A 24,203-nucleotide genomic window follows, 5' to 3' on the forward strand; every position below is an offset into this window, starting at 1 on the left:
AGTTAATGGCACACATTATAATGAGTATAACTAACACTGCACATTTGTGACTGAGGCTGAAAGGGATAGTCTAATTGAAAGATGCCTAAAGGATAGTCTAGGGACTGTATAACAGTGATCTTGGTGGTAGATAAGGTTTATGGTTAAAAATACAAGAAAGTTCCTCTATTACAAGGTGTTAAGAATATGGTGACACATGGGAAATACATAATTAAACTAACTTATAGACTATTTACAGTAATATTGTAATTTTGTGTAGCAAAGGCAAAGAAGGTACTATATCAATATTAAAGATCAAGAAAATGAACATGGGATTTAGTTTTACAAGATATGAGTATGATCAAGCATTTTGTTTTTTCTTCATTCTCTTCAGTAACAAGAAGACTTCGGTCATGTCATTTAACTAATTTGCGCTCATTTATAATCTTTCTGAACACTGGACAAACAACTGAGTTTATTTTTAGGATTAAATAAGATAAATGTGACTGGACAGAATTTTTTTAAAGTAATGCTTCCATAATTTGTTAATTTTCTTTTGTCTGCTATTTTTTTTGAAGTTGAAATAAAGTTTACTTTAAAAATAAATTTAAAAACTTCTACTCAATCGATAATACTTATGAAGAGACAAAAGAATCTTAAGTAACTATGAAAATGCATTCCAGCAGCATGTTAAAAGAATGAAATACTATAGCCTTTATTCCAGAAATACAAGTTCAACATTAGGAAATCTATTAATGTAATTCATTTGGTTAACAGATAAAAGAGAAAAATCATACAGAAGAAAACTTGTTTAGATTTAAAAAGATATGTATCATAAGCCCACAAATAAATGCAGTGAAATAAATGAAATATTTTCATAGTAATCAGAAAGAAGATCATTTTTTTCCGCTATTTCTGCTCCCAACTGGAGGTCCTATTTGATTCAATAAAAGAAAAATAAGAAATATGAGGTAAAATAACAAACTGTTATTTGAAGATAATGATTGTATACTCAGAAAATCCAAAAGAATCAACTAAAAATTTAGAATGAAGAATTCAAGAAGATAGCTAGATACAACTTAAAAATACAAGTGAATCGCTTTCTTATACATTAGCAACAATCATTTTAAAATAAGAAGTTAAAAAGATCCCATTCATAATTTCAACAAATAACAAAGTGACGTCACCAAGATGGCAGTGAGATGTTCCATGGTCTGTCTCCACCCCCAGAAGTTCTAAACAATGACCAAGAACAGGCCATCTTTATTAGAATTCCTGTAAAAAGTTAAAGGAGTGTGGTAACTGGCTGAGTGACAAAACAAGAAAAGGAAGCTTAAAAATGGTAGGAATATCTCATAGGCCCTTTGCTGGCCCTTCCTTCCCCCTTCCTGGCTCACTGCAGAGCTAGCCCACTATTGCAGTATGGGTCCCTGGTTCTGACTCTGGAAGAAGCAGAGTAACCCTTATGTACCTACTAGGGTGCATGCATGTCTGTAACATTTTGATGGCAGCCTGAAGGACTAAACCAGGTCACTTGTTGCAGGTTCACTGTCCCAGAACTTGCACAGGATGAAACAGCTAGTACATTGTAAGAAAACAGTCAAATCACAACTATTTGGGGCAAAGGATTACTGGCTTTGAGACATACAATATAGCACCTAGGAATGGGAAGAAAGAATATTTCTTAGGAGAAAGGGACATTCAGATCCATGTAAAAAGGGAATACCTAAGGTCATGCACACATGCCCAGAGAAAGACACATGCTTGAAAAGACCAGAAGTGGCATACATTTTCACCTTGGGCTGCTTTTATAGACATACTGTCAGGAAGGCTAACCTCTGAAGTAGCACACTTGCACAGGCCAATTTGCAAAGACTGGGGAAGTTGTTCTCTTTTCTTTTTTGGTTAGCTCCTGGCATTCAAGGAAATCTCTGTCATAACACTAAGTGGATAAAAGCTTAAGGAACAGATACCTCCATGACTAATACCAGGGTTAACACATTAAATATTAAAATATCCAGTGTGCAACAAAAGATTACAAGACATGCAAAGAAACAGGAAATCATGGCCCATGCAAAGTAGAGAGAGAAAGCAATGGAAACCAACAATGAGAAAGACAACATTCTGAATATATCAGACAAAGATTTTTAAGAATTGTCCTAAATATGGTCTAAGAGCTAAAGGAAAACACAGACAAAGAACTAATGGAAATCAGATAAACAGCAGATTAAAAAAAAAAGAGACTTTCAATAAAGAGATACTTATCATTTTAAAAGGAACCAAACAGAAATACTGGATATATAAAGACCATAATAATAAATTTTTAAAAATCCTAGAGGGCTTCAACAGCAGATTGGAGCTGGTTAAAAAATCAGTGAACATGAAGATAAAACAAATGAATTATTTACTCTGAGAAATGGAAAGAAAAAAGAATGACAAGTGAACAGAGACTGAGACCTATAGGATACCATAAAACATACAGGATACCATATATGCATTATGAGAGTCACAAAGTATAAAAGAGAGACAAAGGGGCAGAAGGAATACCGTAAGAAATAATGGCTAAAAATCCCCCCCAACCCCAAATTTAATAAAAAACATGAATACACATACCTAGAGCACTTCAATGAACTTCACACAGGATAAACCCAAACTTATCCATACCAAGACATATCACGACTAAACTGTTGACTGTCAAACACAAAGATGGAATCATGAAAGTCACAAAATAGAAGCAAAACATCATGTATAAGAGAACATCAAACAGAATAAGGACCAATTTCTTATCAGAAACCATAAAGGCAAGAAAACAGAGGACATATATAAAGTGGTTCAAGAAAAAAAAAATGGCAAACTAAAAACAGTATATCCAGCAAAACTAAAAAAAAAGGGAGAGATTAAGACATTTCCGGGAAACGGACTTGGCCCAGTGGTTAGGGAGTCCGTCTACCACATGGGAGGTCCGTGGTTCAAACCCCGGGCCTCCTTGACCCGTGTGGAGCTGGCCCATGGGCAGTGCTGATGCGCGCAAGGAGTGCCCTGCCATGCAGGGGTGTCCCCCGCATAGGGGAGCCCCACGCACAAGGAGTGCGCCCTGTAAGAAGAGCCGCCCAGCGCAAAAGAAAGTGCAGCCTGCCCAGGAATGGCGCCGCCCACACTTCCCGTGCCGCTGATGACAACAGAAGCGGACAAAGAAACAAGACTCAGCAAATAGACACAGAGAACAGACAACCGGGGGCGGGGGGGGGGGATTAAATTAATCTTAAAAAAAAAAAAGACATTCCCAGATATACAAAAGGTGAAGAAGTTTGTCATGACTAGACCAGCTCTACAAGAATTGCTAAGGGAAGATCTTCAGATTGAAAGGAAAGGATACTAGAAAATAGATCAAAGCTGCCTGAAGAAATAAAGATCTCTGGGAAAGGTAAAGACATGGGTAAATATAAATGCCAGCACTCTTACATTTTTTGGTTTGTTTCTCTACTTTTTACTTCTTACAGTATCTAAGATGAAAATGAATAAAAAGTGATGATAAATCTATGGGTTTGGACACACAATATAAAAGGCATAATTTGTGACAAGAATAACATTCAAGGGGGGAACAGAAGAGTATAGGAACATGGTATATATATGCTATTAAAGTTAAGTTAGTATAAAATCAAATGTGATTGCTACAAAATTAGGATGTTAAATTTAAGCCCCATGGTAACCACAAAGAAAATATCTGAAAAATATACACAGAAGGAAATAAGAAGGGATTCTAAAACATTCATTACAAAAGGTCAACTAAATACAAAAGAAACCACTAATAGATGACTTTAGGGACGAAGAAGGTATGGCAAAAATCAAACAGCAAAATGGCAGAAATAAGCCCTGTTTTATCAGTAGTTACTCCAAACACAACTGGATTAAACTTTATAGTCAAAGGAAGATACTGGAAGAATGGATTAACAACAACAACAACAAAATATGACCCAACTAAATTCAAAGCACAAGCAGAAAATGAAAGTTTAAAAAAAAATGTTTTCTTGCAGATAATTTGTAATCAAAAGAGAGCAGGAATGGCTACACTATTATCAGACAAAAAAGACATTAAGTCAAAAAAATTTAAAGGGACAAAAAAGGACACCATAGGTTGACAAAATGTTCAATTGCTCAAAACATTTTTAACAATCATAAATATATATGTGCCTAACAACAGAGCACAAAAACATGAAGCAAATATTGACAGATTTGAAGACAGAAATAGATGGCTCTTCATTAATAGTAGGAGACTTCAATATATGGCCTTCAATAATGGTTAGAACAACTAAAAAAAGATCAATAAGGAAACATAAGACATGAATGACACTATATGCCAATTAGAAATAATGGACATATGGAGAGAGGTAAATTAAATTGAGAATAGAAAAACAACTGAAAGAATCAATGAAAGCAAAAAGCAATAAAATTGAAAAACCATTAAGCAGACTGACAAAAAAGAAGAGAGAGAGGCTACAAATAACTAAAATTAGAAATGAAAGGGGGGCGGGCTATTACTACCTACTGTACAAAAGATTATAAGAGCATATTTCGAAAACTTATATACCAACAAATTATAATAGATAACCTAGATGAAATGGACAAATTCATAGAAACACACAAATTACCTAAACAGTCCCAAGAAGAAATAGATCTCTACAGACCAGTAAAAGAAAAGAGATTGAGTCAGTAATCAAAAAAGAACAAAGAAAAGCCCAGGAGTGGTTTCACTGGTGAATTTTACATAACACTGAAAGAAGAATTAATGCTTGAATTCTTCCCCAAAAAATTGAAGAGAAGACACCCTACTAACAGATGGAGATATCACATGAAAAAGAAAATTACAAATATCCACTATGAATACAGATGCAAAAATTTTCAATGAAATACTAACAAAAATCAATAGCACTTTAAAAATATTATACACCATGACTAAGTTAGATTTATCCAGGAATGCAAAGGTGGTTCAATATAAGAAAATCAATTAATGTAAATTCACATTAATAGAATGAAGGGAAAAAACACACAATTATCTCAGTTCATGCAGAAAGGAAATTGGACAAAATCTAGTGCCCTTTCTTGATGAAAACATTCAGAAAAATAGGAACATGATAAAGACCATTAACAAAAACTAAATAAAAACAAAACAAAACAAACCCACAGCTAACATCATATACAATAGTGAAAATCTGAAATCATTCTCCAAATATCAGGAACAAGACAAGGATGCCTGCTTTCATCACTGCTAGTCAACACTATACTGGAAGTTCTAGCCAGGACTGTTAGGCAAGAAAAAGAAATAAAAGGAACCTAGATTGGAAAGAAGAGATAAAACTATCCCTACTGCAGATGACATGATTTTCTATACAAAGAATCCCACCAAAATCTAATAATTCATTACTAGAGGCAATAAATGCTTCTGTACCTTGCTTTTTACATGACAATATAGATGATACTGTTCCTTGGCAGTACGTAGATATTTAAGCCTTATTGTTAATAGCTGTGTATTATTCTATTTTGTACATGTAGCATAATTTAACTTATCATCTATTGCCAATATTTTACTATCACAAACAATGCTTCCCCAAAATATTTTCATAAATACATCTTTGTGCTTAATTGGAAATTCATCTGATTCAGTGCTAGAATTCAGTTTTAAAAATATTTCCAAATTTGAAATAAAAAATTTATTCCTATCAACAAAAGATGAAAGCACCTGTTTACCCTGATTATTACCAAGAGAATACAATAAAAGAGAGGAAGGTAGGAAAAAGGGAAAGAAAGGGTGGGGAAGACAATAGAAAAAGAGTGGGAGGGAGGGAAGGAGGCAGGCATTAGTGTCAACTTAGGGAGTAATCAGCACATTTTATCAGACTATCAAATGAATATCTTTCTTCACCTTCTTTTCTCCCATTCTTGTTCTTTCTAAAATATTTTTCTTTTAAATATTTTTTAATATGATTCTTTTTCTTTCTTTCCCATCTGGAATTGTCAAAGTGATGCATAAGAGATTTGTAAGCTCTGCACTGACATTTAAAACCTAAAAACAACTGATTTTAGGCCTCAAAAAAGTTCTTGAGGGAAGCAGATGTGGCTCAACCACTTGGGTACCCGCCTACCACATGGGAGGTACCAGCTCAGTCCCAGTGCCTCCTAAAAAAGAAGCTGAGCAGATACCACCTCTCACCACAACGACCTAGACACCGCCGCAACAGAGCTTGATGCCATCTCCCACCACAATGAGCTAGACTCCACCCCACCACAACAAGCAGAAGCCACAGATGCAGCAGCCTACGGGTAGGGGATGTGGCTCAGTTCAGCTGGACACTGGCCTCTCATGGAAGAAGGTCCCTGGTGCCTCCTGGAGAAGGCAAGCAAACAATGAGCAGAAAGACAGATGAGAGAACCAACTGGGGAAAGGAGGATAAAGAAAAATAAAGTAAATAAAAAAATAAATCTAAAAGAAAAGTTTTTGAGCTCTAGAAAACTTAAAAGCATTAAGAATCTACCTTGTGGAAAGTGACAAATTTTAGGATAAAATTGAATCGGACATTCAAGATGCATTTATGCTAGTAAAAAAAAATAGGAGAATTTAAAATGACAGTAACTCTAATGCCTTATGGCATATTTCTCAAATTCTTGTACTGCAACGCTGCTAATGACAGAGAAGAGTAAACAATCTGAGAGGTAAATGCCAGGAAGCTAAAAACTTCTTTAAAGTCTAGCATTTTCTCTTGAACACTCAAGGAAATTTTGTATAAATAATCTGTTTTAATTAATTTTAATACAAAAATATTTTCATATCCCAAATTTCAGAATATTTTCAATTATTTTAACTTTTTCTCTCCCCACTTTTGAGCAAACTTGGTGAGGAAGATATACCATGCCTTTCCTCTGGCTTCATCTACGTTCTAGAACACCACTAGGGAAATGACTTCAGTAGTTACAGAAACATGGCCTTAAAATAACCAAGAAATTTAAAGTTTGTAAAAATATATAATTATAAGATAAAGAGAGTGACAAATTTTCATTGGAAATGTTTACTGATACATCCCACATATTGTAGAGCAGTGCCACTCAATACGTGACCACAAACCCATGTCAGTCAGCAAAGTGTTACTGGAAATTAAGGGTATGCATTAAAAAACTTTAATGACAAATGAACAGAGTAACTTTATGTGTGTTGAATTTGATAATAAAAATTCAGGCTTATATGATCTATGTTCTTTTTCCTCTTCATTTTTTGAATAATTCATCTTTATTTTATTTTATAAAAGTACCAATTCACAACATTTAGAAATTTAAAAATAAAATGATGACTGGTCCTTCACCAAATGGCTTGAAAATCATTATTGTAGAGCATGGTCTTCTATGTAAGACAGATATTTAGCTTTAAAAATTGTGGAAAATTGTTTATTAATCTCTCATCTTTTTTGTAAGAATCTAATAAGATGTTTATTAAAATACATTTATAAAGGAGAAAGCTGAAGTACAGACATGAAGAGCATTCACAGTCACATGGGCAGAGGCAAACACAAGCCTAGACCTTATTTTTTTTTAATTCCAAATTCAATGTTCCTTGAATGGAAGAATTTGATACATATTTTCAGCATGTAATTATTCTGCTAAGCAACTTTAAATATCAATCATGCACTTCTGTTACCAATATATATAAATGTTTCCTTTTATAGATAAAAAAATATACAATAAAGACATCAATTATCTTTACATGTACATTTTTGGGAGTTTAAAAAATTAATCAAGTTAAATCACTTAAGTCTAGCCAAACAACAGAGACTGAAACCTCAAAACAAGTTTAAACTGAAATTCTATTTTGCCATTCTGAAATTCAAACATACTTAACCTCACAATGAAACTGGTAATCTTTCAAATATTAGGTGCATAAAACAATTACTTTAACAATTTCTATAAATTTTGTTTCGAAATTTATATTAAACTGTGATATTTAATTTTCTATATGCTTTTGCAATACCAGTATCCTGAGTTGAACATTTCTAGATACTTCACCTTTTTTGCTGTACAAGAAGGGGGTTCCTTTTTCATACTTCTTAGTAAAAATTCTGGCATGTTATTTTCAATATCCTCACGAGTCCCCTTTTTATGCAAAACTGCAGCCAGAAATGAAATAACCTGAAAAAATAAAATCTATTTTTTATCACTGTGTATATCACAATAGACAAAATTTCACTGCTTACATGACCTTCTAACCAATTAATGACAATTAATGCATGTATAAGTAGATTTGTTAGGGTGGAAAAACAGATTAAAACACTAGTATGATTTTCCTCATTTGTATTAATGAAGAAATGTATAATATACACGTTACCTTTGGATGTAGTAAAAAAAAATTCTCACACTGCCATCTCTTTCATGATAAATTTTATCTATCCAATGAATCTCTCTTCATCCCAACAATCGTAACATTATCTTTTCATCTGTTCCTATCCATGGACACTATCACTTCATATCCTCAATTAAAATAATCTGTGTACATTCTTTCTTCCCTATAAAAAGTAGGCTCCATAAGGAAATAACTTTGGCACATCTATTTGAGCACTTCTACATATCCAATAAATATAGGTAGAATGAAGGAATGTTATTTTAAAATATATAATTCTTCAATACATAAATCATTTTGAATAACAGCTCTTCTCCAAAAATCAAGTGAAAAAGACAGATAGACATTTAGTAAAAAGGAAAAGTAACTTCATATAATGAAGAGCAAAAAAATATTGAATCAATTGGCCCTTGGTTCAAATTTAAGTTTGAGTTGCTTAGAAACTATGTGAACTTGGGTAAATTAGTTAACTTCACTGATTAACATCTGTGAAAATGGCAAATAAAATATTGGTAGGATGGTTTTAAAGATGGGGGGGAAACATGACGTATTCACGTGGAGAAAAGAGTCGATCATTATCTCACAAAAATAGAGAAATATTAAAACCTAAAGAAAAAAGCTGGGAGCAGATGTGGCTCAAGCCCTTCCACATAGAAGGCCCCAGATTCGGTTCCCAATGCCTCCTAAAGAAGATGAGCAGATAAATGAGCTGACACAATGAGCTGAAGAACAAGTATACACAATGAGCAGGGAGCGGATGTGGCTCACACAGTTGGGCACCTGCTTCCCACATGGGAGGTCCCAGGTTAGGTTCCCAGTGCCTCCTAAAGAAGACAAGCAGACAATGAGGGGACACAACAGGCAGAGACAACAATGAGCAGACAGACAAGGGAGCCATCTCGGGGGGGGGGGGGGGGGAGAAAAAAAACAAAAGAAAAAAGCTATGAGAAAATTAGAAAAACTTTTAAAAAATGGTGTTAAAACCATGGGTGGCAGAATATTTTTAATCTGAAACCCAAAAGGATAGAAAAGAAGATGGAACATGAAGCGATAAAGGCTGAAAACTTTTCAAACAGATTTAAAAAAAAATCAAGCCACAGATTCAAGACCCACTAAGAACACCAAGCTCCACCCATCCCCAAACTACAAGTAGATGTCTCATAGAAAAACTACTGAAAATTTTACATGGAAAAAAAAAATCTTAAAAGCAGCCAGGGGAGGAAACAAGATTATCTACAGAAAAGCAAGAATTAGACAAATAGCTCAGAGTACAACAAAACCATGGAAAACACTATAAACAGAGTTATTTTCAGTGTTAAAATAAGAGTAACCTAGATTTTTATACCTAGTGAAAACATCATTCAAAATAGAAGGTCAAGACATTTTTTTGGCCAAAACAAAACAAAACAAACAAACCTGAGCCCATAAATCACCAAAAGAGTCACACCAAAGAAAATAACTGAAGGGTATTTTCAAGTACAACAAAAATGATCCCAGATAGAAGCTCTGAGAGGCAGGAAAAATTTAAGAGCAACAAAAATGACAAATATGGAGAAAATATAAATGAGTATTACCATTATGAAACAATAATAATGTTTCGTTGGGAACAAATAATGGAAGAATTAAAAGATATGACAACAAATGCAGATAAGACAGAAGAGGATCAAGTGTACTTAAAATATTCTGAAGTTCTTATATTGTAAAGGAGGAAATTAAAGCAATAATTTGAATTAGATTTTGGTAGCAAAAAATGTCAGTTGGAATCTCTGGAATAACCACTAAAAGAAGAATAAAATAATGTACCACTACCAACCTCATAAGAGGGGATAATGGAACATATAATGCAAAACCTATTCAAAAGAAGGGAAAAAAGCAGGAGAAAAATAAGCAGATGTTATGAAACAAAGAAAAAAACAAATCGTAAAATAGCAGATTTAAATAAAAAATGTTAGAAATTACATCAAATGGAAAGGAACTAAATGCTCTAATTAAAAGCAAAGTTTGTCAGATATCTTAGGATAACATCTAAAACAAGGGAAAGAGAATATTGAAAGGCATTACTACAAGAGAAAGATGACTGTGGTAAAAAGTATTAAATTAAAGGCACAATTCAAATTAAAAAGTTAATTCACTTGGAAGCTATAAAAGTCTAAATTGGTAAAGAAAAATTTATTGAAATAGAAGTAGACAAATTCACAAGTATAATGGGAGATTTTAAGAGAACTCTCAGTAAATGTTAGAAAAACAAAATAATCAGTAAATCTGTGCATTTTACTGTTTGTCAATATACCATAACTAAAGATATATGCCCATACCTTTTTTTAATTTTAGGCAACTATACTCAAAGGCCAAAAAGGCAAAAAAAGATACCATTTAGATAATATATGACAACTTAAAGAGGCAATACAAGATCCAACCACTGCTTTACTCTTAACTCATCCATAGATGGTTTCATTATAAGGAAACTATATTCCTAATTATAATTCATAATTCAATCTGTTCATTTAGCCAAAATAACATGCAGTCTTAATTCTACCTTTTGACAAACTTTGACAAATTGTCAAATTTCTTGAAACAAAGGTATGTGCAATGTATTATTTACTTAAAATAATTTTGGAGATGTTTCATAGAAAGTGACCAAATCTATACACTGAAAAATATTTGCACCTCATTTAAATATTCTATGCTACTTCCTAACACATTATCTACCCACCCCTCTCCCCCAAAACCAAGTTGAAATAAAAATAAACTTGATTTTAGCTGAGTATACACACTACCTGGAAAAGTTAACTAAAACCGCTGAAAAACCCTTAGCTCAATATATTAATTAAGGTAATGCTAGCAGTAATGTGTAGACATCCAAAAGCAGGTTGGGAAAGGGAAAATTTAAAGAACAGCTGTCTTAGTTTGTCAGGGCCTCTATTACCACAGACAGGTTGGATTAATCAACAATAATTAATTGTCTCTCACTTCTGGAGGCTGTGAGTCCAAAATCAAGGTGTGGCAAGGTCATGGTTTCTCTAAAGTCTGAAGCATTCTGGTGTTCTGGTGGTGGCTTGATGGCAATCCAAAACTCAATCTCTGCCTCCATCACGTGGCCATCTGTCTCCTGCTACTACTTGTGTCCAAATTTTACTATGTTTATAGAGGTGCAATGGACACAACCAATCCAATGCCCACATAGAAGAGATGGCATTGGATTGGGAAAAGTGGACATGGTGGACGATGGGTATGGGGAAAGGCAGGAAGAGATGAGAGGTGGAGGCGTCTTTGGGACATGGAGCTGCCCTGGATGGTGCTTCAGAGGTAATCACCGGACATTGTAAATCCTCACAGGGCCCACTGGATGGAATGGAGGAGAGTATGGGCCATGATGTGGACCATTGTCTATGAGGTGCAGAGGTGCCCAAAGATGTACTTACCAAATCCAATGGATGTGTCATGATGATGGGAACGAGTGTTGTTGGGGGGGGAAAGGGGGGGTTGGGGGGGTGGGGTTGAATGGGACCTCACATATATATTTTTAATGTAATATTATTACAAAGTCAATAAAAAAAAAAAAGGAAAAAAAAAATTTTACTACGTTTAGAATGACTCCAGTCATATTAGACTAAGGCCCACCCTGATTCAGTTTGGCCCTATCTTATCTAACTACATCTTCAGATATCCTGATATCCTATTTACAAATGGGTTTACATTCATAGGATGAGGTTTAGGACTTTGTGGGGGATATGATTCAATCCATAACAATAGTATATTATTTTCCTTGATGGTAAAACAAATACCAAACAATGGGCTGGCTTAATAACAGGAATGTATTGGCTCAGGGTTTCAGAGGCTCGAAGGCTTGCATCCTCCAAGGTCGGTATCTGCTGGCTGGCAATCCTGAGGGCTCCTTGGCTTTTCCATTACATGGAAAACCATGTGGCAGTGTCTCCTCCTTTCTCTTTTGGGTCACTGACCTTCAGCTTTTGGCTGCTCCCATGGTTTCTCTGTTTATAAGGCCTTCAGCCATACTGGATTACGGCCTACCCTCATTCGGCCTGGGCACATCTTAACTAGTAACATCTTCAAAGATCCTATTTAGAAATGGGCCCAAACACACATGATCAAGGGTTGAGATCCGAACGTGTCTTTTGTGGGAGACATTTTCAACCCCCAACAAATAGCAAAAGTGGATTTCATGGACCAGGATTGTAAACGGCACTCATCACTTCACCCTCATTCTATTAAATGAACTCAGTCACAGGCCCCACTGACATAAAAGGGACATGCAAGGAGGGCTGGGAAGTACAGTCTCTGTCTGAATAGCCACCACCCACTGCAGCTGAGAGAAGGCAATGAAAATTGAATTTTTAGTTGAGATCTAGCCATCTCTAACTAATTTATAGAGCACTGTGTAGTGTCTATCAAACTCTAATTGCTAGAAGGTGAATGACCAATTTATAATGAAGGTTTACAAAACTAATCTGCAAAAAGATGAACAGAACATGCTTTATTGTGGAATAGTACTAAAATTATGTTTACAGAAGAAAACAAAAATAAGTATTTAAATCATCTACCTCTAGCATAGTAAGGGCAAAAAACTACATTAGAAATGAAATACCACTCTGGGAAAACTTGGTTTTTATAGGCATTCCTTTCTAAACTTTGTCAGGCAAACATTTTTATAGGCCATCTTTCCTCAAATACAGTCAGCTCATGACGTAGAGAGTAAATCAGAGACTGGGAAAGACTGCAACAAATGTCCCTGTAACTAACATAAGAAGGCACAGCAAAAACTATTTCATATGGCTGGGGAGGGGGGATGGGATGTCCCTTAATTTTCATCTTCCTGGGAGATAAAAAGGTTCAGTATGAGAGCTTTAGTAGCAAACTTCAAAAAGTATGATGGTTTTTGCTTACTCTGAAAAAAAAAGCAAGACAACTAAACAAAGTGCCATTTTGAAAGGGGCATACCTCATTTATCTTTACAAAGCTCTCTTTCTACAATCTGAAATCATGCCAAAGCAAGAAAGGCTGTTTTATCTTTAAAACACCAGGAAATTTTTATTTCTGGTTTAAAGGGCTGTAGCCGTTAATCATTCACATTGGATATTAAATGCATTTTCTCCATGAATGAAAAAGCATTATTCTTCTCTTGATTATTATATTCCTGAGTAAACAACATGACTTGTGATGCAAAGAATTTTTAAATTTTAGTATAGTTTATAAATGTACAAAAGATCATATTGTAAAAACTAGCTTTGAAAATAACCTAAGAAAGCTTAATTACTATTAATCCTACCATTTCTCAGGATTGAAATTTACTAGATATCTTTCAAAAGACTTTAGTGATGACAGCTTTCATAATGTAATATCTAATAATATACAAAGATTCAAAGAATATATTCATAGTTTGCAAAATTCTACCCCTCCTTTGCACTTCATCTCATCTCAAAAAAATGCTAATACCATCTTCTTCACACAGCAGATGGAGAAATAAACAGGTAAAACATATTACTGTTCTTGTGTAATAGTAGTCCTTAAGAATTTATGGCTGGGAAAGCTATCAAATCAAGATAAAAATAATAAATTATTTGGAATCAATGTATTTGAGTCCTTTTCTTTTGTGATAACCTTTTTAGAACTACACTAGAGTTAATCTTTTAAAGAAAAAAAAAATCCTTAGTATCATTCAAATTCATACACACATACACACCCCCAATCAAACAGCTAAAATGATTCACAAAACCAAATGTTGGTGAGGATACTGAGCAACCAGAATTCTCATATACTGTTGGTGGTAGCACAGAATGTAATAAACACACATCAACTCAATGATCAAGCAATTCCATTGTAGTGGAGAAATTGGGTATGTGCGGTATCGAAGGCCAGGACACGAGAATACCGAGAAGGAAGTTGGTTTATTTCGACCGGGCGGGCTCGGCGGACTCTTGTCCTAATAAAAACCGAGCCCCGAACAGCCTTTTCCAGACCCTTTTATACAGAGGATATAGGATTAGGAAGACTAACAGTGATGGTAAACAGACCTTTGGTTAGGTTCTTCAGTGTTTGATCTTAGTATCAGATAGGTTATTTCCTCCAGGTGAGTTACATATTCTCCACATCCAAGCCAGTTTGGATTAGCACATCGTCTGGAGGCAGCCCTGAATACACACTCAGTCTCACATCCCTTCTTAACATTCAAAGACTGTAGGGCCTATGTTACTTATTTGGCCATCTTGGAGACTAGGTACTCTTGGAAATAATTTTGATTTAATGCACAGGCTATATCACCATTCCTAATTATTTACCCAAGAGAAATGAATACACAAAAAAGCTGTTCAAGAACGTTTAGAACAGCTGTATTCACAATAACTAACAACTGGAAACTGCTTAGGTGCTTTCAGTGGGAGAATGTATAAACAAAATTCGGTATCTATACAATGGAGTACTACTTAGCAACAAACTACTTATGCACTCAACAACATGGATGAATCTCAAAAACATTCCTCCATGTTAAGTGAAAAACATTCATCCATGCTAAGTGAAATAAACCTTACACAAAAGAGTACATCTGTATGATCCCATTTATTGGAACAGGGGTTGCTTTTTGGGGTGGGGCGGAACTAGGAAGATACCTAAAGAAACTTTCTGGGGTGTGATAATATTCTGTATGTTGAAAAGGTTTATTTGGCTTACACAGAGATATGCATTTGTCAAAACTCATGGATAGGTGAGTACACTTAAAATTTGTGCACCCATTGTTTGTAAATTTTACCTCAAAGTATTAATTTAAAAAATAACATAATTGCAAATACATATTGAACTCTAGTTAATGATATGCATGCTCAAGTGTTCAAGGATGAAATGTTACTTCTGACTGGAACTCTTTAAAATGCAAAAAAAAAAAAAAAAAAGATAAACTGATGGATGTAGCACGGGTCTCCTTTTGATCTATGCTTCCGCATATTCTTCCCCTTTGGCCGCCTCTCACTCCCAATACAGAACACCCCACCAGGCCCAGTGACACGGATAGATTCCAGGCCCTTGGCTGACTTCTTAAAGGTGAACTCGACTGCCTCGCCCTCCTTCAGGTTCCGGAAGCCCTCCATGTGCAGCTTACTCGGATGCACAACAGACGTCCACTGGCGGGTCGGACGCGACCCCGGCGCGCGCGGGTGGTCAGACAGGAAGCCGAACCCCATGCGCACGGTGAACCACCTACAGAGGCCGGCACCGCGCAGGAGCGGCGGCTCCTCTGCCTCCCGGGCCGCGTTCTCCGCCGCGGGGCACAGCCACCAGCGAACTGCTGGTTGGACGCCGAGCCCATGGGCGTTGCCTGAGCCCGCAGGCCCGGGCCCCTGCTCCCGCGGCTGCTGGCCCCAGAGAAGTCCGGAGGCCTCTAATGAACTTACTAAGCATTGTTCACATTTTGAAGAAATTCAACTAGCTTAGTCGTCGTTATCTATAGAAGCTCTACCGTAACTGGGTCTCCCAAACCTTCTATTTATGTGGAATTTATTCTCTGAGTTATTAGAACAATAAAGAGAAAAACCGGTCCCCAAAAAGGAGTCAAATCAAGCTAAGTATAAAAATTAGTGCAGAAAGGATTTCCTAGTTTTCTTAAGATAAGCCCTCAAAGACTTTCATAGCAAATTCATAGCATATAGCACAACAGCTCAAAAGTCTTCCAATAAAGTTTTGACTTCAGTATGTTAGGTAATACAAAATGGGGCAGTAAAATTAGCCACTTTGAAAATAATTCTTTAAAAATTGATGCAACTGCCCTACACAGTTAAACCATTGACTATAGTTAATATAATTTTTTAAATTTGCTTTTATCAATTGTTAAAAAATGTATCACACCAATGCAAGGTGTTAATAATAAGATGGTATATGGAAATTCTGTATTTTATGCATGTTTGTTCTGTAAATCCACAACTTCACTAATGAAAACATAATCCTTTGAATTTATTTAATAAGGGAAATTTTGTGTAACATGGCTTCAGAGATGAAAGCTAAGCTTCAAATATGAGACAAAAACATGCCCAAGAATTTGAATTGTATTTAGATTTTAAAGAGATGGTTCTCAAACCACTGGTCATTTATGGTAGCACTCTCAGGAAGGTATGACTGTTGACTGATTTCTGAAGATGAACAGGCATCAGCTAGTAAAAGAAGCATGGAAAAGAACATTCTAGCATGTGCAAAAACAGTAAAAATATACAAGATCTCCACAGCCAAGCTTTAAGTACTTATTTTCTTCTAGTACTCATCTGTATATCTTAGTCAGAGATGATAGTTTCCTAAAATTTCCTTCTTTATTCCTGCTACCTATTCTAAGAAAGCAAATTCATTCATTCTTCAAGCAAGATTAAGCATCTTTAATATGTTAGCCTAACATTACTTGCATTACCTGAGTTCAAAGGAATGGAGAGAATAGCAAATGATAATATACTATGATTATTAAAGGACTTTTTTTTATTGTCACTACACAGGGGCGTTTGGCTATTTTTAAATGTTAAACTTAGTTTTTCACTTACCTTTGAATTCCACTAACCAATGGCAATGTAATTAAGAATTAAACAGTTTAAATTCTATTATAAGGAAGGAAATACGAATGACTGAATCATAAACTTGACAAAAATGCCTATAAATCCAAGGTGATTGTATAAAGTCTAAATTCAAAACTCTAATCTTCTTGGATCATAAGCCTCCTTGAAAATTTAATGAAAGCTAAGACCCTGAGGTAGACAGCTTCTAACATGGCTCCCACTAATCTCCACCCCCTGGTATTTATACTCCTGTGTAATCTCCCCTTGAGTGTTGGCTGGACCTAGCAAGTTGGTTCAAATGAATACAATTTGGCAAAGTGTGGCGATGACTAGTCTGTGATTAGGTTACAAAAGATCATGACTTCTGACTTACTAGCACCCTCTTATTTACTTAACTTGCCCTCTGGCTTGCTTGCCCTGATGAAGAAAGCTTCCAAATTGTGAGAAACTCTATGAAGAGGCCCGTGCAGCAAAGAACCAAGGGAGGCCTCCATCAACAACTCTTGAGAAACTGAGGCTTCAGTCCAACAACCCGCAAGAAACTGAAGTTGACCAACAACTACATGAGTGAGTAGAGAGAAACACCTTCCCAGTCCAGCCTTGACATGACTGCATTCTTGTGACAGGCAGAGCTACAGAAACAGCTAGGCTGCACATGGATTCCTGATGACAGAAACTGAGATGATAAATGGGTGTTGTCCTAAGCTGCTAAATTTTGGGTTAATTTGTTATACACCAATAGATAACTAACACAGATTCTCTCTGTAGAAAAGTATACATGTACTAATGCTGGTATACATTTCAAGGAATTATGAGGATTCTCTAAAGCCCACTAATAGAATTCTTAAAAGTATAGGAATCCTAGATTAAGAAATTTCAGAAATATAAAAGGCCTGTAAGAAATAAATTTAACCATGCCACTCAATTTACTGAATGTCAGCATACTTTCCTTCCATAAAGTATTATTTGAAAGTTAAACCATTTCAAATAAAATTGATGTCTTAGTACTAGTACTACTAAAGATAAACTTCAAGACAAGTTACACCAAAAATTATTTCTGAACAAAATATTTTGTAGGTACTAAATAAATACTGAGAATGAAATAATGGCTGACACAATGATCTTAACTTTGAGGACTTTACTGTCTAGTGGGTGAGATACACCTATACAACACACACAATAACTATCAAAGCTATTGGAAGTAGGAAGCAGATGTGGCTCAAGCAATTGGACTCCCGTCTGCCATATAGGAGGTCCAGGGTTCGATACCCAGGACCTCCTGGTGAGGGCAAGCTGGCCCATGCGGTGAGCTGGTCAACACAGAGTGCTGGCCCACGCAGAGAGCCATCCAGTGCAGGAGTGCCAGGCAATGCGGAGAGCTGACGAAGCAAGATGATGCAACAAAAAGAGACACAGAGGAGAGACAATAAGAGACACAGCAGAACAGGGAGCTGAGGTGGCGCAAGAGAATGATTGCCTCTCTCCCACTCTGGAAGGTCCCAGGATCGGTTCCCAGAGCCGCCTAATGAGAATACAAGCAGACACAGAACACACAGCGAATGGACAGAGAGAGCAGACAGTGGAGGGAGGGGAGAGAAATAAATAAATCTTTAGGGGGGAAAAAAACAGTTGGAAGTACAGAGAGAGAGATTTTCATATGGTAGCCACTCATATACATAATAAAATGATTTTAGTGAATTTTAATAACAAAGTAATTAAAATAAATACCTGTACTGTTTTTCCAAGTCCCATATCATCACCAAGAATACACCCTCTTCCTTGGATGTAATGTCCATAGAGAAACTGGGCTCCTTCCCTTTGGTAGTCTCTCAAATACCTATTAATAGTATAAGGAATATAGTCTCCATCTTCAGATAACTTAAAAGCAATAGCAGAGGATGGAAATTTTCGGTCTGGGAAATAAGGTTTTTCCAAATCTTCATCATCAAATATAAAACCCCTAGAGCAATCTTTAAAAGATTTTACTTCTTGAAGTCTTTTAAGAGGTACTTTCCTTTCCAGAGAATCTGAATATAAGATGATTGCAAATGACTTCCCATTTTCATCCACTATGATAGATTTTATGCTTGCTTCACAAAGTTTTTCATTATCTCGAGAAGGGGCAAGACATCTTGCTCCTGGATGCCAAATGTCTACAAAAATAAAGACAAAAATAAAGTTTCCAAATGTAGCTTATAAAGTAACACCTCAATTACCTGCTGATAGGAAAAAATAAAGAACTTCACATAAATACCTTTTCCAAAAACTGAAACAAGATAAATTATACCTATAGCATGTATATATTTTCCTAACATATATGAACAGATGTTCTCCTGTAGTAAACAAAAGGGAATACATAATTTATTTCCAGTGGTTCTTACCCTGGTTGTGTACCATAATCATCACCACTGGTGATTTTGATGCAATAGATAGAGGTCAGTTTTATTTTTTGTTGTTATTGTTGAATTCAAACGGTGAATCTGATGCTGGGCCAGGGTTAAGAACCACTGGTTTAAACAGTCATGATGACTCATGAATATTATGCATATTATTCATGACATGGCAGAAGAATAGTAAATAGGAATTTGTTATGAGAAAGTTAAACTCCTCCAGAAAGTAGTGCTATAATGTTTCTTCTCTCTGCTTTTTAAAAATAATTATTCCATCTCCTTTCTCTGGTGACAGCTGTTTCTTCTCCCTGTCCATAGTGCTGCTCCTAAACTACTGCTTTAATTTGTATACAATTAAACAAGGATACCTCCACTCAACTAGTGATGAGTAACAGCTTTGTCACAGCTTTTTCCCTTCTAGGTTTAGGCTATTTGAAGTTCTTGAGTGAATTTTAAAATCTCTTTCTGCTAAGATTCTATTATTCTTTGAAGAGTCTGACCTTTCCTATATGAACTTCTGTGTTTAATTGTATAACCATCTATTTTATTTTCTATTAAGAAAATACAGCATTATGGGGATTGAACAGCATACCTATTATTGGTACAATTAAAAGGTACCAAGTAGAGGAAATTAAGTAAAAATAATTTTTAAATGGAATTTCTTATGGCAACAATCCAAGAGAAATTATATGGCTACAACTGTCAGAATAATAGGAATTATTTTTCTCATCCATTTCTCATTGAGATCAGATGACCGCTGGTAGTTTCCTATGGTCTTCCCATGACCTCAGGTCAGGTTTTTATAACATTTATGATAACAATATGACTAGACCTATACTCTCTTAAGCAAGAAGAGCTCTTTATGATATTGTTCACCAGTCGCTCCTCAAAAGTAAAGCCATTATGCCCATTAAATTTGGTGAGGTTGTTGTGCCATAACAGTCATCAGTACACAGGAAAAAAACCTATTCTCCCAGTCTAATCATAGGACCCTAAATGTTTGGAGTTACACTATTCCGAGAGGCAGAGTTTTAATATGAAACTAAAAACTCTGATCTATTATACAGGGATAACAAGTAGATAAATAGGTCTTATTTTCAGAAAAGGACTGTTTGAGCCTTAAAGCTCCCTAAAGTTACCCCATAGCACTTCTTTTTTTTTTTTTTTTTTTTCCATGCTCAACAGGTTTATTTTATGGTTTACATTTTAGACTATACACTTCTATGAATTTTTTTTTTTTGCTTTCCAAAATGTGTTTTTTTTTTTTATTGACTTTGTAATAATATTACATTAAAAATATATATATATGTGAGGTCCCATTCAACCCCACCCCCCCACCCCCCTCTCCCCCCCCAACAACACTCGTTCCCATCATCATGACACACCCATTGGATTTGGTAAGTACATCTTTGGGCACCTCTGCACCTCATAGACAATGGTCCACATCATGGCCCATACTCTCCTCCATTCCATCCAGTGGGCCCTGTGAGGATTTACAATGTCCGGTGATTACCTCTGAGGCACCATCCAGGGCAGCTCCATGTCCCAAAGACGCCTCCACCTCTCATCTCTTCCTGCCTTTCCCCATACCCATCGTCCACCATGTCCACTTTTCCCAATCCAATGCCACCTCTTCTATGTGGACATTGGATTGGTTGTGTCCATTGCACCTCTATGTCAAGAGGAGGCTCAGATTCCACATGGATGCTGGACCCATAGCACTTCTTAACACAGTTTCACATTATCTATTTGCCTACCCTGCAAATGCCTTATCATTTTTATGACTTAATTAACATAAATAACTTAAGCACCAATTATTCACCAGATCCCATACCACACAACGGGTATAAAATGAAGAACAAAACAAATGTCAAAAATGATGGTGACAGAGAGAGTGTAATACAATGTGCACTATACTCCAAGCTGTGTGGCAATGCTTCAAAATGTGTTCATCAATTGCAATGAATGGACCATACTAATGAAAGAAGCTGTTAATGTGGGAAAAGTGGGAGGTGTGGGGAATGGGGTATATGAGATCCCCTGTATTTTTTTAATGTAACATTTTATGTAATCTGTGTATCTTTTTAAAATAAAAAATATATTAAAAAAAAAAAATGACAGTTACAAAACCTTGCCCACAACTAGTCTTTCTATATCTCATTAACTGGCCTCACCATCTACCCAATTTCTCAAGGCAGAAAACCATTACTCCACTTTTTATATTCCCTACCTCAAGTTCATCAGAAAGTCTTGCTGGTTCTATGTCAAAAATACATTACTTTCCTCCATGGTCATTGCCACCAATTCTCTTAAGGAAGGATTGGCAAACTTTTTCTGTAGTCAGAAAATTCTGTAGTCAGATTTTAGCTAACTTGTTAATTTAGGGTTTTGGTGGTGGTGTTTATTTTTTTAATTTGGGGGGGCGTGGGTGTTTATATTTTTGTGTTTTTTAGCTTTTTAAATCTTCCCAAACACCCTTTCTCCCATCCCCTCCCATACCCTAGTAGCCTTTAATCTACTTCCTATCTTTGTGAATTTGCTATTTCTAATCTTTTATAAGTGATAATATATATTGTTTATTCTTACGTGCCTTGTTTATTTCACTGAGCACAATGTTTTTAAGGTTCTTTGATGTTGCAGCATGTCTTTCTTAGGGCCAAATTAAAAATAGCACTGTGTGTATACACCATGTTTTGTTTATCCATTCGTTAGACACTTGGGTTGTTTCTACCTTTTGGCTATTGTGAATAATGCTGCTAGAAACAATGGTGTGCAAAGTATCTGAGACAGTGTTTTCACTTTCTTTGGAGCTATCCCTAGAAATGTAATTGCTGATCCATATGGTAATTCTATATTAAACTTTTTCAGGAACAACCATATTGCTTTCCACAGAGGCTGTACCAATTTACATTCCTACCAACAATGCCCGGAGTTCTAATTTCTCCGTAACCTCTTGTTGCACAGTTCTTCTTCGCCATTTTTAATAATTATGGGTGTGAAGTGATATCTCATTGTGGTTTTTTTTTTTTTTTTTTTTTTTTAAAGATTTATTTATTTATTTAATTCCCCCCCCTCCCCTGGTTGTCTGTTCTTGGTGTCTATTTGTTGCGTCTTGTTTCTTTGTCTGCTTTTTGTTTCTTTGTCCGCTTCTGTTGTCGTCAGCGGCACGGGAAGTGTGGGCGGCGCCATTCCTGGGCAGGCTGCACTTTCTTTTCACGCTGGGCGGCTCTCCTCACGGGTGCACTCCTTGCGCGTGGGGGCTCCCCCACGCGGGGGACACCCTTGCGTGGCACGGCACTCCTTGCGCGCATCAGCACTGCGCATGGCCAGCTCCACACGGGTCGAGGAGGCCCGGGGTTCGAACCGCGGACCTCCCATGTGGTAGACGGACGCCCTAACCACTGGGCCAAAGTCCGTTTCCCTCATTGTGGTTTTGATTTGCATTTCCCTACTGGCAAATAATTTTGACCATCTTTTCTTATACTTCTTGGTCATTTGTATATCTTCTTTGGAGAAATGTCTAAGCAAGTCTTTTGCCCATTTTCAAATTGGGTTCTCTTTTTCTTGTTGCATTGTAAAAGTTCTTTTTATATTCTGGATATTAAGCCCTTATCAATAAATGGTTTGCAACTATTTTCTCCAATTCTGTAGGTTGTCTTTTCACTTTGTTGATAATTTCTTTGATGCATGAAAGTTTTTAATGTTGATGAAGTCCCATTTATTCTTTTGTTGCTCATGCTTTTGGTGTCATATCTAAGAATCCACTGCTTCTATTTTAGGGTTCTCAGGCCACATGGTCTCTCACTCATTTACTGCAAAAGCAGCCACAGACAATACATAAATAAATGAATGGTTTTTGTGACAATAAAACTTGATTTACAAAAATAGATGGCAGGCTGTTTGCAATCTCTGCCCTTAAGCATGCTTCTATCAGTTTTCTCCTACATTACTGCTATAGACGCCTAACCAGGCTCTCTGTTACAACTATTTTCCCTTTATGATTTTCCTTATGATCTGGTCCCTCCCTTCCTCTTTAATTTCCTACCCTCACTCCCTCTTTCATACCAAATTGGCCTCTTGGGTTTTCTTCAACTATGACAAACATGTTCCTACTTCAGGGTTCTTGAGCTTTCTGTTCCTACCCTAGATACTTTTTTTTCAAATACAATTTATTGGGAATAACATTTCAATTATTTATGTGTACATACATACATATACCCCCAAAAATTATTTCACTTGACACTTCAGTTCATAAAACTTTTATATTCAAAACATACAACATATTATATATTGATACCACAAACAATTCTGGTATTTTTAACTGCAGAATTTTTTATATGAATTAGCAATGTAAAATGTTCTTTTCAGATCCAAATACCCCATTTCAAAATATTGCAAAGTAGTTCAATTAAATAAATCCTGAGGCTCTTCAGATGACAGAACAATTTTATTCTGAGGTCTGCAATTTGGAACCTTCTTCTACAAAATCTAATTAATAGTCCAAATCAGGGTCAGCCTGTTTCCTCAAGTAAGGGCCACTCGACTGGTTGGCATCTCAAGGAAGTGATGCTAGAATTTCCAAGCCTAAAGGGTGAGCCAGACTCAGCAAACAGTAGTGGAACTGCTGGGCTTCTCTTCTATCCTTCTGAATAGGAATTTGGTCCCCACATACAGTGTGACTATGTGGATACACCGGAAATCAGACGTTTAAGAACACCATCATGTTGATACTAAACTAGTTGGCTACATAGATAGCAAATGTAAATGTTCTCCTAGAAATAGTGCAAGTGAAGGAATTTCTGACCAGGATTGATTCAATAGTGATGCCTTTTTACTGCTGTGAACCAAACAGGTGAAACGGCTAACATTTCTGGAATAGCAGGGGCCATCTGTGGTTCCAGCTGTCTCATGCTG

The 24,203-nt window shown here is 36.1% G+C and overlaps 1 protein-coding gene across 4 annotated transcripts in view; it reads right to left on the reverse strand.

Annotated features, from left to right (window-relative positions):
• The window catches only part of ERCC6L2 (ERCC excision repair 6 like 2), a 126,719-nt gene that overhangs the window by 99,957 nt on the left and 2,559 nt on the right, over positions 1–24,203 (reverse strand). For 2 of the 4 annotated variants that reach the window (XM_012530015.4, XM_012530017.4), the window contains exons 2-3: positions 18,628–19,052; positions 8,029–8,151 (exon numbers count right to left, since the gene is read on the reverse strand). In XM_012530015.4, coding sequence (XP_012385469.2) covers positions 8,029–8,151; positions 18,628–19,052 — 548 coding nt within the window. The remainder of the gene's footprint in view (positions 1–8,028; positions 8,152–18,627; positions 19,053–24,203) is intronic. The other 2 variants (XM_058301551.2, XM_071216640.1) reach the window with 2 other exon arrangements.

Source organism: Dasypus novemcinctus, chromosome 8 (assembly GCF_030445035.2).
Source record: "Dasypus novemcinctus isolate mDasNov1 chromosome 8, mDasNov1.1.hap2, whole genome shotgun sequence".
NCBI lineage: Eukaryota > Metazoa > Chordata > Mammalia > Cingulata > Dasypodidae > Dasypus > Dasypus novemcinctus.